Source organism: Oenanthe melanoleuca, chromosome 25 (genome assembly GCF_029582105.1).
Source record: "Oenanthe melanoleuca isolate GR-GAL-2019-014 chromosome 25, OMel1.0, whole genome shotgun sequence".
Classification (NCBI taxonomy): Eukaryota; Metazoa; Chordata; class Aves; order Passeriformes; family Muscicapidae; genus Oenanthe; species Oenanthe melanoleuca.
Window position 1 is genome coordinate 1551704 of NC_079358.1, and position 14621 is coordinate 1566324.

Genomic DNA, 14621 nt, shown 5'->3' on the forward strand with positions numbered 1-14621 from the left:
GGAACATGGTGACACAGGGACATGGAGACACCGGGACATGGAGACATGAGGACATGGGGACATTGAGGACATAGAAACATTGGGGACATGGGGACATGGGGACACCGGGACATGGAGACATGGGGACACAGGGAGAACACGTGGCTGTTGAGATCCGTGTTCCCAGAGACGCAAGGACACGGATTCACAGGCACACGGGGACAGGGTGACACTGAGGTGACAGGAACCCAGGGACAACCCCTGGCCTTTGTTTACACCGCCGCCATCTTTGCCTCAACATGGCGGCGCCCACGGCGGCCTCACCGCGTGGGCGGGCCGGGGTCTGCGGGCGCAGCTCCCAAACCCCCCCAGGGACCGATGGATCGCGCGGGGATCCCGCACCCTCAGGAGGCTCCGGTTCTGTCCCCGCGCCCCCATCACGGCCCTCACCGAGCGCCGCCCGTTTCCAACATGGCGCTGCCCACACCCAAGATGGCGGCGGCAGCGCCTCGCCGTCTAAGATGGCGCCGCGCGCGGTCCCGTGCTCTAAGATGGCGCCCGGCCGTGAGGGCGGCCGTGCCAGGCGCCAAGATGGCGGCTGCGGCCCAAGATGGCGGCGCGAAGCCGGGCCGGGGCCGCGTGAGGGGGAACTTCCGCCCGCGCGCAAGATGGCGGCGCGGCGGCGCAGTGCGCATGTGCGGGGCCCATGGCGAGACAAGGGGCCGAAGGCGCGCAGGGCCCGAGGCCGAGAGGTACCGGGGGGGGCCCGCGGGGCCCGGGGCGGCGAACCGGGCCGGGAACGGCGGCACCGGAGCCCCGGCACGGCCCCGGCCGCGGGGGGGGGGGGGAGCGGCCGCGCCCGCCGGGCCCGCGGGGAGGGGCGGGGGGGGGGGGCGGCGGGGTGACCCCCCCTCAGGCGCGCGCGGCGGGTTGTCACCGTCACCCCCCGGCGCTGTCCCCTCCCCCCGCTCGGTAACGACCCCCCCCCGTGTGGCGGTGTCACCCCCCTGCGTGTCGCGGCCCCCCCACTTTGTCACCCTTTCGTGTCCCCCCCCGCCCCGCTGTGGCGGTGGCGCCCCCCCGCCCCCCCCCCACTTTGTCACCCTTTTTGTGTCCCCTCCCCCCCTACCCGTGTTTGTGTCCCCGTTTTGTCGCTGTCACCCCTTTGGTGTCCGCCCCTCACTTTGTCACCCCGCCTCGTATCCATCCCCTCCCCCCGGGTCTCTGTGTCACCCCCCCCTTGTGTCACCCCCCCTTGTGTCACCCCCCCTTCTGTCACCCCCCCTTCTGTCACCCCCCCCTTGTGTGTCCCCACTCTGTCACCCCCTTGCTGCCCCCCTGTCCCCCCCCAGCTCCGTCACTGTCACCCCTTCGTGTCACCCCCCTTTGTGTGTCCCCACTCTGCCCCCCCAGCTCTGTCACTGTCACCCCCCTCCAGTTTTGTCACCCCCCACCTCGCGTTCCTCCCCCTGCTCTGTCACTGTCACCCCACAAATGTCCCCCCCAAATTCCTGTCCCTCCCAGTGTGTCCCCCCATAACCCCTCATTAATGTCCCCTTGTCACCCCCCTCCCCAGTGACCCCCAGCTTGTCCCCTCCCCCAGTTTCCCCAGTCCAGGTGACAGTGGGGACACTGAGGGTGACCCTGTTGGTTGTGGCCACCTTGGGGTGACGGGGAGACCCCACGGTGTCACCCTGGGGGAGCTGGTGGGTTTGGGGACAGATCAGGTGGGTTTGGGGACATGTTGTCACCTGCTGGGATGGCAAGTGGGAGTGGGGGGACACCCGGAAATGTGGCTGTGGCTGCTCACAGGTGTCCCTTGGTGGTGGCCAGTGGTCAGTGTCACCGTGCCGGTGTCCCACGGTGGCTGTGGTGGTCACAGTGGTCACTCCTGCTGTCCCGTGGTGGTGGCCAGTGTCCCACTGGTGTCAGGTCACAGTGACCAGTGTCCCATCCTGGTGGCCAGTGCCTGTTTGTGGTGGCCGGTGTCCCATGGTGGTGACCAGTGACTGGTCACAGTGGCCAGTGTCACATTGTGGTGGCCAGTGGCCCGTGGTGGTGGCCAGTGTCTGGTCAGGGTGGCCAGTGTCCCATCCCCGTGTCCCATCCCAGTGTCCCATCCCAGTGTCCCATCCCCGTGTCCCATCCCAGTGTCCCAGTTCCTGTTCCCATCCCTGTGTCCCTGTTGTGTCCCTGTCCCTGTGTCTCTGTCACCATCCCTGTGTCCCTCTCCTGTCCCTGACCCTTGTGTGTCCCTGTCCCTGTGTCCCCATCCTGTCCCCGTGTCCCCATCCCTGTCCCCATCCCAATCCCTGTGTCCCCATCCCTGTCCCCATCCCTGTCCCTGTGTCCCCATCCCTGTCCCTGTCCCTGTCCTGTCCCCATCCCTGTCCCTGCCATGTCCCCATCCCTGTCCCTGTGTCCCCATCCCTGTCCCCGTGTCCCCAATCCTGTCCCTGTGTCCCCATCCCTGTCCCCATCCCTGTCCCTGTCCCCATCCCTGTCCCCATGTCCCCATCTCTGTCCCCATCCCCAGTCTCCTTTGTCCCTATTTGCGTGTCCCTGTGTTCCTGTCCCCACCCTGTCCCTGTCCCCATCCCTGTCCCCATCCCTGTGCCCCCATGTCCCCATCCCTGTCCCCATCCCCATTCTCCTTTGTCCCTAGATGTGTCCCTGTGTCCCTGTGTCCCTGTCCCCACCCTGTCCCTGTCCCCATCCCTGTCCCCATCCCTGTATCCCTCAATCCCCACATTCCTGTCCCCATATCCTGATATCCCTGTCCCCATGTCCCTGTCCCCTGTGTCCCCATATCCTGTTGTCCCTGACCCCGGTGTCCCTGTATCCAGTGTCACCAATTCCCCTGTCCCTGTATCCAGTGTCACCAGTTCCCCTGTCCCCGTATCCCAGTGTCCCTGTGTCCCTGGTGGTCCCATGTCCCGGTGTCCCAGTGTCCCTGACCCCGTTGTCCCCATGTCCTGCTGTCCCTGTGTGCTGGTGTCCCTGTCTCCCAGTGTCCCTCACCCTGATGTCCCTGTGTCCCACTATCCCTGACCCCACTGTCCCTGTGTCCCCGTGTCCCTGCTGTCCCCCTGTCCCCATGTCCCTGTCCCTGTCCCTACTGTCCCCCTGTCCCTGCTGTCCCCATGTCCCTGTCCCTGCTGTCCACATGTCCCTGTCCCTGTCCCTGTCCCTGACCCCGCTGTCCCCATGTCCCTCTGTCCCTGACCCCGCTGTCCCCCTGTCCCTGCTGTCCCCATGTCCCCCTGTCCCTCTGTCCCCATGTCCCTGTCCCTGTCCCTGACCCCGCTGTCCCCTCAGGGCTCTGAAGGCCGTCAGGCTCCTCCGCTCCCGCCCCGCTGATGCCCGAGGGAGCCGAGCCATGAAGGGGTGAGTGGGACCCCAAAATCTGACCTGGGACCCCAAAATCTGACTTGGGACCCCCCAAGATGACCTGGGACCCCCAACATCTGATCTAGGACCCCAAAACTCACCTGGGACCCCAAAATCTGACCTGGGACCCCCAGACTCTGACCTGGGACCCCAAAACTCACATGGGGCTCCCAAACTCTGACCTGGGACCCCAAAATCCGACCCAGGACCCCCAAAATCTGCTCTGGGAACCCCCAAGGTGACCCAAACTGCCCCAGGATCTCCAAATCTCATCTGGGATCCCCCAGAACTGCCTTGGTACCCCCAAAACCGAACCAGGGACTCCCCCCAAAACGATCCCAGACCCCCCAAATCCAATCTGGGATCCAGGGATGGGGGATTTGGGTCCCCAGATTAGGGGGGGGGGGTGGGGCTCAGGGACCCCCCCCTCACTGTGTCCCCTCCCCCCCCAGGCAGCAAAAAGCAGCAGAGACGGAGGAGGGGACGGTGCAGATCCAGGAAGGTGAGGGGGGACCCCGAAATTGGGGTTTGGGGGGATTTGGGTTTTTTTTGGGGGGGGATTAGGGGGGTTTTGTGGTGTGGAAATCCCCAGTTTTGGGTGCCCCTCCCCAATTCTGGGTGCCCCTCCCCACTTTTGGGGCCCCCTCCCCAATTCTGGTGCCCCTCCCCACTTTTGGGTGCCTCTCCCCAATTTTGGGGCCCCCTCCCCAATTTCAGGTGTGTTCCCCCAGTCCCATGTCCATCCCCCCAGTCTGGCTGCCCCCTCCCCAATTCTGGGTGCCCCCTCCCCAATTCTGAGTGCCCCTCCCCCATTCTGGGTGCCCCTCTCCCATTCTGTGCCCCCTCCCCAGTTTCAGGTGTGTTCCCCCAATCCCATGTCCATTACCCCCAGTCTGGCTGCCCCTCCCCAATTTTGGGTGCCCCTCCCCCTTTCTGAGTGCCCCCTACCCAATTCTGGGTGCCCCTCCTCAATTTTGGGTGCCCCTCCCCAATTTAGGTGCCCTTCCCCAATTCTGGGTGCCCCCTCCCCATTTTTGGGTGCCCCTCCCCAGTTTCAGGTGCCTCTCCCCAATTCTGGGTGCCCCTCCCCAATTCTGGGTGCCCCCTCCCCAGTTCTGGGTGCCCCTCCCCACTTTTGGGGCCCCCTCCCCAATTCTGTGCCCCTCCCCAATTCTGGGTGCCCCCTCCCCAGTTCTGGGTGCCCCTCCCCACTTTTGGGGCCCCCTCCCCAATTCTGTGCCCCTCCCCAATTCTGGGTGCCCCCTCCCCAGTTCTGGGTGCCCCTCCCCATCCTGTGCCCCTCCCCAATTCTGTGCCCCCTCCCCAATTCTGTGCCCCCTCCCCAATTCTGGGTGCCCCTCCCCAGTTCTGGGTGCCCCTCCGCAATTCTGTGCCCCTCCCCAATTTTGGGTGCCCCTCCCCACTTTTGGGTGCCCCTTCCCCAGTTCTGAGTGCCCCCTCCCCAATTTTGGTGCCCCCTCCCCAATTCTGGGTGCCCCCTCCCCAGTTCTGGGTGCCCCTCCCCAATTCTGGGTGCCCCTCCCCAGTTCTGTGCCCCTCCCCCAGTCTGAGTGCCCCCTGCCCAATTCTGTGCCCCTCCCCAATTCTGGGTGCCCCCAGGCTCGGTGGCCACGGGCGAGGACCCCACCTCCGTGGCCATCGCCAGCATCCAATCGGCCGCCACCTTCCCCGACCCCGGCGTCAAGTATGTGTTCAGGACCGAGGGCGGCGGCACGCAGGTACCGCACCTGGGGCTGGGGGCACCTGGGGGCTGGGGGCACCTGGGGGCTGGGGGACACCTGGGGGGGCTGGGAGACACCTGGGGGCACCTGGGGGGCTGGGGGACACCTGGGGGCACCTGGGATACACCTGGGGGGCTGGGGGACACCTGGGGTACACCTGGGATACACCTGGGGGCTGGGGGCACCTGGGGGCTGGGAGACACCTGGGGGGCTGGGGGACACCTGGGGGCTGGGGGCACTTGGGGGCTGGGGGACACCTGGGGGCACCTGGGTTAAACCTGGGGTACACCTGGGGGCACCTGGGAGCACCTGGGGGGGCTGGGATACACCTGGGGGGGCTGGGAGACACCTGGGGGGCAGCTGGGTACACCTGGGCACACCTGGGGGGGCTGAGGGACACCTGGGGTACACCTGGGTTAAACCTGGGGTACATCTGGGAGCACCTGGGAGCACCTGGGGGGGCTGCGTTATACCTGGGGTATACCTGGGGGGGGCTGGGATACACCTGGGGGAGCTGGGAGACACCTGGGGGGGCTGGGAGACACTTGGGGGGGCTGGGGAGCACCTGGGATACACCTGGGGGGGCTGGGATACAGCTGGGATAAACCTGGGGTACACCTGGGGGGGCTGGGATACACCTGGGGGGGCTGGGGGACACCTAGGGTACACCTGGGAGCACCTGGGGGGGCTGGGATACACCTGGGAGCACCTGGGGTACACCTGGAATTCACCTGGAGGGCACCTGGGCACACCTGGGATAAACCTGGGGGGGCTGGGATACACCTGGGGTACATCTAGGATGCACCTGGGCACACCTGGGGTACACCTGGGCACACCTGGGAGCACCTGGGATACACCTGGGGTACACCTGGGATTCACCTGGAGGGCACCTGGGCACACCTGGGGGGGCTGGGATACACCTGGGGGGCACCTGGGCATACCTGGATACACCTGGACACACCTGGGATACACCTGGGGGGCATCTAGGCACACCTGGATACACCTAGGCACACCTAGGGGGGCTGGGATACACCTGGGAGCACCTGGGGTACACCTGGATACGCCTGTACACATCTGGGGGCACCTGGGCACACCTGGATGCACCTGGGATATACCTGTACACATCTAGGGGCACATCTGGGCACACCTGGAGGGGCTGGGATACACCTGGGGGCAGCTGCAGGGGCTGGAATGCACCTGGGGTACACGTGGGCACACCTGGGGTGCCCCTGGATACACCTTGGAATACCTGGGCACACCTGTGACACACCTGGGGTGCCCCTGGATACACCTAGGAATACCTGGGCACACCTGTGACACACCTGGGGTACCCCTGGATACACCTAGCAGTACCTGGGCACACCTGTGGCACACCTGGGGTACCCCTGGATACACCTAGCAGTACCTGGGCACACCTGTGACACACCTGAGGGGCAGCTGGATATACCTGGGATACACCTGGGGAGCTTGGATATACCTGGGGAGGCACCTGGGTACACCTGGATACACTGGGGGTTACCTGTGATACACCTGGATACAGGTGGGGGTATCCTGGTACCTGGGCACACCTGGGGGACACTGTGGGGTGGCTCTGGGGAGGTCTCTGTGTCACACCTGAGTGGCCCACCTGTCACAGGTGGGGTCTCTGTCTCACCTGTGCGTGTCACACCTGTGGCAGGTGATGTACCAGGTGATCCAGGGGGGTCTCTCTGTCTCACCTGTGTGTGTCACACCTGTGGCAGGTGATGTACCGGGTGATCCAGGTGGGGTCTCTGTCTCACCTGTGTGTGTCACACCTGTCACAGGTGATGTATCAGGTGATCCAGGTGGGGTCTCTGTCTCACCTGTGTGTGTCACACCTGTCACAGGTGATGTATCAGGTGGTGTCTCTCTGTCTCACCTGTGTGTGTCACACCTGTGGCAGGTGATGTACCGGGTGATCCAGGTGGCTGACGGGCAGCTGGACGCGCAGACCGAGGGCACCAGCGCCATCAGCGGCTACCCGGCCACGCAGTCCATGACACAGGTGTGTCACCTGGCCACGCCCACTGTCCCCTCTGTCCCCACCCCCCCAGTGTCTCACCTGTCCCATGTGTCCTACCTGTATCCCATCTGTGCCTTACCTGTTCCGTCTGTGTCTCACCTGTGTCCCACCTGTGCGTCACCTGTCTCCTCTGCTCCCTACCTGTCCCTCACCTGTTGCACCTGTCCCTCACCTGAGCAGGCAGTGATCCAGGGTGCGTTCACGAGCGAGGTGGAGGCATCTCCCACCTGTGTCTCACTTGTCCCTCATCTGTCACGTATGTCTCACCTGTCCCTCACCTGTCTGTCCTCTCCTTCACCTCTCCCTCACCTGTATCTCACCTGTCCCTGTTCAGGCCACCGCAAGTGAGTGAAGATGCAGCGGAGACGGAGGCGGCTCCCACTCATGTCTCACCTGTCCCTCAACTGTCCCTCACCTGTCTCACCTGTCCCTCACCTGTCTCACCTGTCCCTCACCTGTCTCCTGTTACAGGCGGTGATCCAGGGCGCGTTCACCAGCGAGGACGCCGTGGACACGGAGGCGGCTCCCACCAATGTCTAACCTGTCCCTCACCTGTCTCCCTATGTCTCACCTGTCCCTCACCTGTCCCACCTGTCCCTCACCTGTCCCCTCCTGTCCCTCACCTGTCCCACCTGTTCCACCTGTCCCACCTGTTCCTCACCTGTCCCACCTGTCCTGTTACAGGCGGTGATCCAGGGCACGTTCACCAGTGAGGACGCCGTGGACACGGAGGCGGCTCCCACCTGTCCCTCACCTGTCCCTCACCTGTCCCACCTGTCCCTCACCTGTCCCTCACCTGTCCCTCACCTGTCCCTCACCTGTCCCTCACCTGTCCCTCACCTGTCCCCCGTTACAGGCGGTGATCCAGGGCGCGTTCACCAGCGAGGACACGGTGGACACGGAGGCGGCTCCCACCTGTCCCTCACCTGTCTCACCTGTCCCACCTGTGTCTCACCTGTCTCACCTGTCCCACCTGTGTCTCACCTGTCCCACCTGTCCCTCACCTGTCCCACCTGTCCCGTTACAGGCGGTGATCCAGGGCGCGTTCACCAGCGAGGACACGGTGGACACGGAGGCGGCTCCCACCTGTCCCTCACCTGTCCCTTACCTGTGACCCTCCTCACCTGTCCCTCACCTGTCCCTCACCTGTCCCTCACCTGTCCCTCACCTGTCTCCCCTGTTACAGGCGGTGATCCAGGGCGCGTTCACCAGCGAGGACACCGTGGACACGGAGGCGGCTCCCACCTGTGTCTCACCTGTCCTTCACCTGTCTCACCTGTCCCTCACCTGTCCCATTTTTGTCACCTGTCCCACCTGTCCCTCACCTGTCCCTGTTCCCTCACCTGTCCCTTACCTGTTCCTCACCTGTCCCACCTGTACAGGCGGTGATCCAGGGCGCGTTCACCAGCGAGGACGCCGTGGACACGGAGGCGGCTCCCACCGAGACCCACTACACCTATTTCCCGGCCGCGGGCGTGGCCGATGGCGCCGCCGCCACCGCGGCCACCGCGGCCACCGCCGTGGTCACCACCCAGAGCTCCGAGGCGCTGCTGGGCCAGCCCACGCCCACAGGTGAGCAGGGGGGTGGGGGGGCACCTGGGGGAAATTGGGACTCACCTGGGGGGAATTGGGGCTCACCTGTCCCAGTTTGAGGGCACCTGGGGTGAATTTGGGCTCACCTGGGGGGAATGGGGGCTCACCTGGGGGGAATGGGGGCTCACCTGGGAGGAATTTGGGCTCACCTGGGGTGAATTGGGGTTCACCTGGACAGGGTTTGGGGGCACTTGGGGTAAATGGGGCTCACCTGAGGGGAATTGGGACTCACCTGTCCCAGTTTGAGGGCACCTGGGGTGAATTTGGGCTCACCTGGGGTGAATTTGGGCTCACCTGGGGTGAATTGGGGCTCACCTGGGGTGAATTTGGGCTCACCTGGGGGGAATTGGGGCTCACCTGGGGTGAATTGGGGCTCACCTGGGGTGAATTTGGGCTCACCTGGGGTGAATTTGGGCTCACCTGGACAGGGTTTGGGGGCACCTGGGTTAGGTTGGAGGCCACCTGGGTGGGTTTAGGGTCACCTGGGCTGGGTTGGGTTGGGTTAGGGTTCACCTGGGTGGGATTGGGGTCTCACCTGTGGCTCTGGGCTCACAGGGCAGTTTTTCGTGATGATGTCACCCCAGGAGGTGCTCCCGGGGGGGGCCCAGCGCTCCATCGCCCCCCGAGCCCACCCCTACTCCCCGTGAGTACCTGGGCACACCTGGGGGTGCTGGGGCACACCTGGGGGCACTTAGAGCACACCTGGGGGCACTTAGAGCACACCTGGGGGGGCACTTAGAAGAACGCACCTGGGCACACCTAGGTGTGCTGGGGTACACCCGGGCACACCTGGGGGCACTTAGAACACACCTGGGCACACCTGGGACGCACTTGGGATACACCCAGACACACCTGGGTTACAGGTGGGATACATCCAGCCACACCAGGACACACCTGGACCCCACCCAGATGCATCTGGGATACACCTGGGACACATCCAGAGACACCTGTACACACCCACACACACCTGGGACACACTCAAACACACCTGGGCATGCTGGGGCACACCTGGGCCACACCCAAACACACCTGGGGCACACCTGGACCCATTCAGACACACCTGGGACATACTCAAACACACCTGGGGCACACCTGGACCCATTCAGACACACCTGGGCCACACCCAAACACACCTGGGGCACACCTGGACCCATTCAGACACACCTGGGCCACACCCAAACACACCTGGGGCACACCTGGACCCATTCAGACACAGCAGGGATACACCCAGGTGTACCTGGGCACACCTGGGACACACCTGTGCACACCTGTGCCCCTCCCCACAGGAAGTCGGAGGCTCCCCGAGCCACGCGGGACGAGAAGCGCCGGGCACAGCACAACGAAGGTACCGGGGGCAGGGGTCAGCAGGGGTCAGCAGGGGTCAGGGGTCAGCAGGGGTCACCACAGGGGTCAGGGGTCAGCAGGGGTCACCACAGGGGTCAGGGCAGGGGTCAGCTCAGCTTCACCTCAGGGGTCAGCTCAGGGGTCAGCTCAGGGGTCAGCAGGGGTCACCACAGGGGTCAGGGCAGGGGTCAGCTCAGCTTCACCTCAGGGGTCAGCTCAGGGGTCAGCTCAGGGGTCAGCTCAGGGGTCAGCAGGGGTCACCACAGGGGTCAGGGCAGGGGTCAGCTCAGCTTCACCTCAGGGGTCAGCTCAGGGGTCACTCCAGGGGTCAGCACAGGGGTCACCCCTATCCCAGGGGTCATCCTGAGTGGCCATCCTCATCCCAAAGGGTCACCCTGATCCCAAGGGTCACCCCAGTCCCCCATTCCCAGTGGCGAATTCCCATTCCCATTCCCACCTGATCCCAATCCCCACTGGGAATTCCCGTTCCCAATCCTCCGTTCCCACTGGGAATTGTCATTCCAATTGTGAATTCCTATTCTCCATTCCCCATCCCCATTCCCCATGCCCATTCCCATTACTCCCATTACTCCAATTACTCCCATTATTCCCATTCCCATTATTCCCATCACTCCCATTATTCCCATTATTCCCATTACTCCCATTACTCCCATTACTGCCATTATTCCCATTATTCCCATTACTCCCATCACTCCCATTACTCCCATTATTCCCATTATTATTCCCGTTATTCCCATCGCTCCTATTATTCCCATTATTCCCATTATTATTCCCATTATTCCCATTATTATTCCCATTATTCTCATCACTCCCATTATTCCCATTATTATTCCCGTTATTCCCATTATTATTCCCATTATTCCCATTACTCCCATTATTCCCATTATTATTCCCGTTATTCCCATTATTATTCCCATTATTCCCATTATTATTCCCATTATTCCCATTATTATTCCCATTATTCTCATCACTCCCATTATTCCCATTATTATTCCCGTTATTCCCATTATTATTCCCATTATTCCCATTACTCCCATTATTCCCATTATTATTCCCATCATTCCCATTTATTATTCCCATTATCCAATTTATTATTCCCGTTATTCCCCATTATTATTCCCATCATTCCCATTATTATTCCCGTTTTTCCCGTTCCCAGTGGAGCGCCGGCGCCGGGACAAGATCAACAACTGGATCGTGCAGCTGTCCAAGATCATCCCCGACTGCTCCATGGAAAACACCAAATCTGGACAGGTGCCCCTCCCCTCCCCCACCCTCCCCTCCCCCCACCCGGCTCCCGGGATTCCCGCGGTGACCCCGAAATTCCCGAATCCCAGAGCAAGGGCGGGATCCTGTCCAAGGCCTGCGACTACATCCAGGAGCTGCGGCAGAGCAACCTGCGGCTGAGCGAGGAGCTGCAGGGGCTGGACCAGCTGCAGATGGACAACGAGGTCCTGCGCCAGCAGGTGGGACTGGGAGCACTGGGAGGGACTGGGAGGGACTGGGAGCGGGGCTGGGAGCACTGGGAATGGGATCGGGATCAATGGGAATGGGAGCGTCCAGAGGGGATCAGAGCTGGAGCAGCTGCAGATGGACAAGGAGGTCCTGTGCCAGCAGGTGGGACCCTGGGAGCACTGGGAGGGACTGGGAGAGACTGGGAATGGGGCTGGGAGGACTGGGAGAGACTGGGAGGGACTGGGAACGGGGCTGGGAGCACTGGGAATAGGGCTGGGGTCAGTGGGATCATTGATATGGGACTGGGATCAATGGGGTCAGAGCTGGAGCAGCTGCAGATGGACAAGGAGGTCCTGCGCCAGCAGGTGGGACTGGGAGCACTGGGAGGGACTGGGAACGGGGCTGGGAGCACTGGGAATGGGGCTGGGAGCACTGGGAACGGGGCTGGGAGCACTGGGAACGGGGCTGGGAGCACTGGGAACAGGGAGCACTGGGAACAGGGCTGGGAGCACTGGGAATGGGGCTGGGAGCACTGGGAACGGGGCTGGGAGCACTGGGAATGGGGCTGGGAGGGACTGGGAGCACTGGGAATGGGGCTGGGAGCACTGGGAACAGGGCTGGGAGCACTGGGAACGGGATCAGGATCAATGGGATGGGATTGGGATCACTGGGATCATTGATATGGGACTGGGATCAATGGGGTCAGAGCTGGAGCAGCTGCAGATGGACAGCGAGGTCCTGCGCCAGCAGGTGGCACTGGGAGCACTGGGAGGGACTGGGAATGGGGCTGGGAGCACTGGGAACAGGGCTGGGAGCACTGGGAACGGGGCTGGGAGCACTGGGAACAGGGCTGGGAGCACTGGGAATGGGGCTGGGAGCACTGGGAATGGGATTGGGATCAATGGGACTGGGAGCATCCAGAGGGGATCAGAGCTGGAGCAGCTGCACATGGACAGTGAGGTCCTGCGCCAGCAGGTGGGACTGGGAGCACTGGGAGGGACTGGGAGAGACTGGGAACGGGGCTGGGAGCACTGGGAATAGGATCAGGATCAATGGGATGGGATTGGGATCACTGGGATCATTGATATGGGACTGGGATCAATGGGGTCAGAGCTGGAGCAGCTGCACATGGACAGCGAGGTCCTGCACCAGCAGGTGGCACTGGGAGCACTGGGAGGGACTGGGAGTGGGACTGGGGTGTGGTTGGGGTGACTGGGATGGGACTGGGATCCATTTTGGGGTCCTGGGGGTGTCTGAACCCCCCAAAACTCCCTGGAACCCCAAAATCCAGGTGGAGGAGCTGAAGAACAAGAACCTGCTGCTGGGGTTTGGGTTACTGGGCTGTACTGGGAGCACTGGGATTGCACTGGGCTGTACTGGGATTGCTGGGCTGTACTGGGGTTGCACTGGGAGGATGTTTTGGGGTTCAGAGGGATGTTTTGGGGTGTCTGACCCCCCCAAACGCAGGTGGAGGAGCTGAAGAACAAGAACCTGCTGCTGCGGGCGCAGCTGCGCCAGCACGGGCTGGAGATCGTCATCAAAAACGACACCCACTGACCCCCCAACCCCCCCGGGACCCCCAAACCCGCCCCACGCCCACCCCCCGCGCCCCAAAAAACCCCAAAATCCACCCCCGCGCCCCAAAAAACCCCAAAAACCCCCCCGGAATCCCAAAAAACCTCCCCGGAATCCCAAAAAAAAAAACCCCCCACCCGGCAGCCCCTCCCCCCCACCCCCGCGCTCGGTTTTTGCCCCTCCCCCCCCCCAATCATGACCGTGTGACCCCTCCCCCACCCCCACGTGGTCTCGGGGGGCTCCGAGACCCCCCCAAAATTCACCCGCCCCTCCCCCCCACGCTCTCGGCCCGCTGGGCGCCGGCCCCGCCCCTCCCCCACCCCCCTAAAATTTTGGGAATTTCCCCCCACTAAATATTGCCCCTCCCCCCCTCCCAAAAAAAAGGGGATTTGGGGTTCCCCCTCCCCTCCCCCCGCGGCCCTCGGGGGGGTTTTGGGGTTTGGGGGAGGGGATTTTGGGGGGTTTTGGGACCCCTCCCCCACCCCCATTTTGCCCCTCCCCCCACCATCCCCCTCCCCCTCTCCCCGCGGGGTTTTGGGAATTTTTTTTTTTTTTTTTTTTTTTTTTAAACTCTCTCGGGATTGCAAAAAAAAAAAAAAGAAAAAAAAAAACCAAAAAAAAATATTCCAGGATGAAAAAAAAAAACCAAAAAAAAAAAAAAAAAAAAAAGCAAAGAGGAAAAGAAATAAAAATAGGGATTTGTTTTTTTTAGGTCCTCCAGGTTCTTCCCCAAAGGGACCCCAAAATTCACCTGGGAACCCCAAAGAGACCCCAAAATTCTGAATTCACCCAGAAAATTCCCTTGAATTCCCCCAGAAAATCCCAAAATTCTCCTGAATTCACCCAGAAAATCCCAAAATTCCTCTGAATTCACCCAGAAAATCCCAAAATTCTCCTGAATTCCCCCAGAAAATCCCAAAATTCCTCCAGGGACTCCTAAAAAATTCCAGATTCCATCCAATGGAACCCCAAAAATTCCTGATTCCCACCTGGGAACCCCAAAACTGCCCCAAAATTCCCCCAAAGGGACCCCAAAAAATCCCTGACCCCACCCAGGACCCCCCAAAATCCCCCAGGATCTTCCCCCCACCCCCCACTGGGAGGGGACTGGGATGTACTGGGGGTCACTGGTCTGAACTGGGAGCACTGGGGTGGTCACTGGGGTCACTGGAGGTCACTGGGGGTCACTGGGGGTCACTGGAGGTTACTGGGGGTCACTGGGGTCACTGGGGTCACTGGGGTCACTGGGGGTCACTGGGGGGGTCACTGGAGGTCACTGGGGGTCACTGGGGGTCACTGGAGGTCACTGGGGGGGTCACTGGGGGGTCACTGGAGGTCACTGGAGGTCACTGATGGTCACTGGAGGTCACTGGGGGTCACTGGGGGGGATCACTGGGGGGTCACTGGGGTCACTGATGGTCACTGGGGGTCACTGGAGTCACTGGGGTCACTGGAGGTCACTGGGGGGGATCACTGGT

At 62.3% G+C, this 14621-nt stretch overlaps 1 protein-coding gene and 1 long non-coding RNA gene across 2 annotated transcripts; one reads left to right on the plus strand and one right to left on the minus strand.

Moving 5' to 3' along the window:
* The first annotated feature begins 624 nt into the window (after positions 1-624).
* Positions 625-13854, plus strand: USF1 (upstream transcription factor 1). The gene is made up of 11 exons (XM_056511085.1): positions 625-731; positions 3298-3366; positions 3822-3871; positions 4990-5108; positions 7036-7137; positions 8538-8727; positions 9304-9391; positions 10035-10093; positions 11273-11367; positions 11451-11579; positions 13036-13854. Exons 1-11 carry the CDS (start codon positions 673-675, stop codon positions 13123-13125), a joined length of 1050 nt encoding a protein of 349 aa, XP_056367060.1. The 5' UTR covers positions 625-672; the 3' UTR covers positions 13126-13854.
* Positions 9399-9984, minus strand: LOC130263488 (uncharacterized). Its single transcript, XR_008842329.1, has 3 exons — positions 9757-9984; positions 9498-9695; positions 9399-9450 (listed from the first exon to the last, which is right to left on the minus strand). It is a non-coding gene; the product is annotated as an uncharacterized LOC130263488 (long non-coding RNA).
* Positions 13855-14621: the final 767 nt, after the last annotated feature.

Bases quoted from the DNA above. Each gene is read 5' to 3' on its own strand.
- USF1 (XM_056511085.1), top strand. From the start codon at position 673: ATGTGCGGGGCCCATGGCGAGACAAGGGGCCGAAGGCGCGCAGGGCCC. The intron at 732-3,297 runs GTACCGGGGGGG...CTGTCCCCTCAG, and splicing joins GCAGGGCCCGAGGCCGAGAG to GGCTCTGAAGGCCGTCAGGC. The intron at 3,872-4,989 runs GTGAGGGGGGAC...GGGTGCCCCCAG, and splicing joins GACGGTGCAGATCCAGGAAG to GCTCGGTGGCCACGGGCGAG.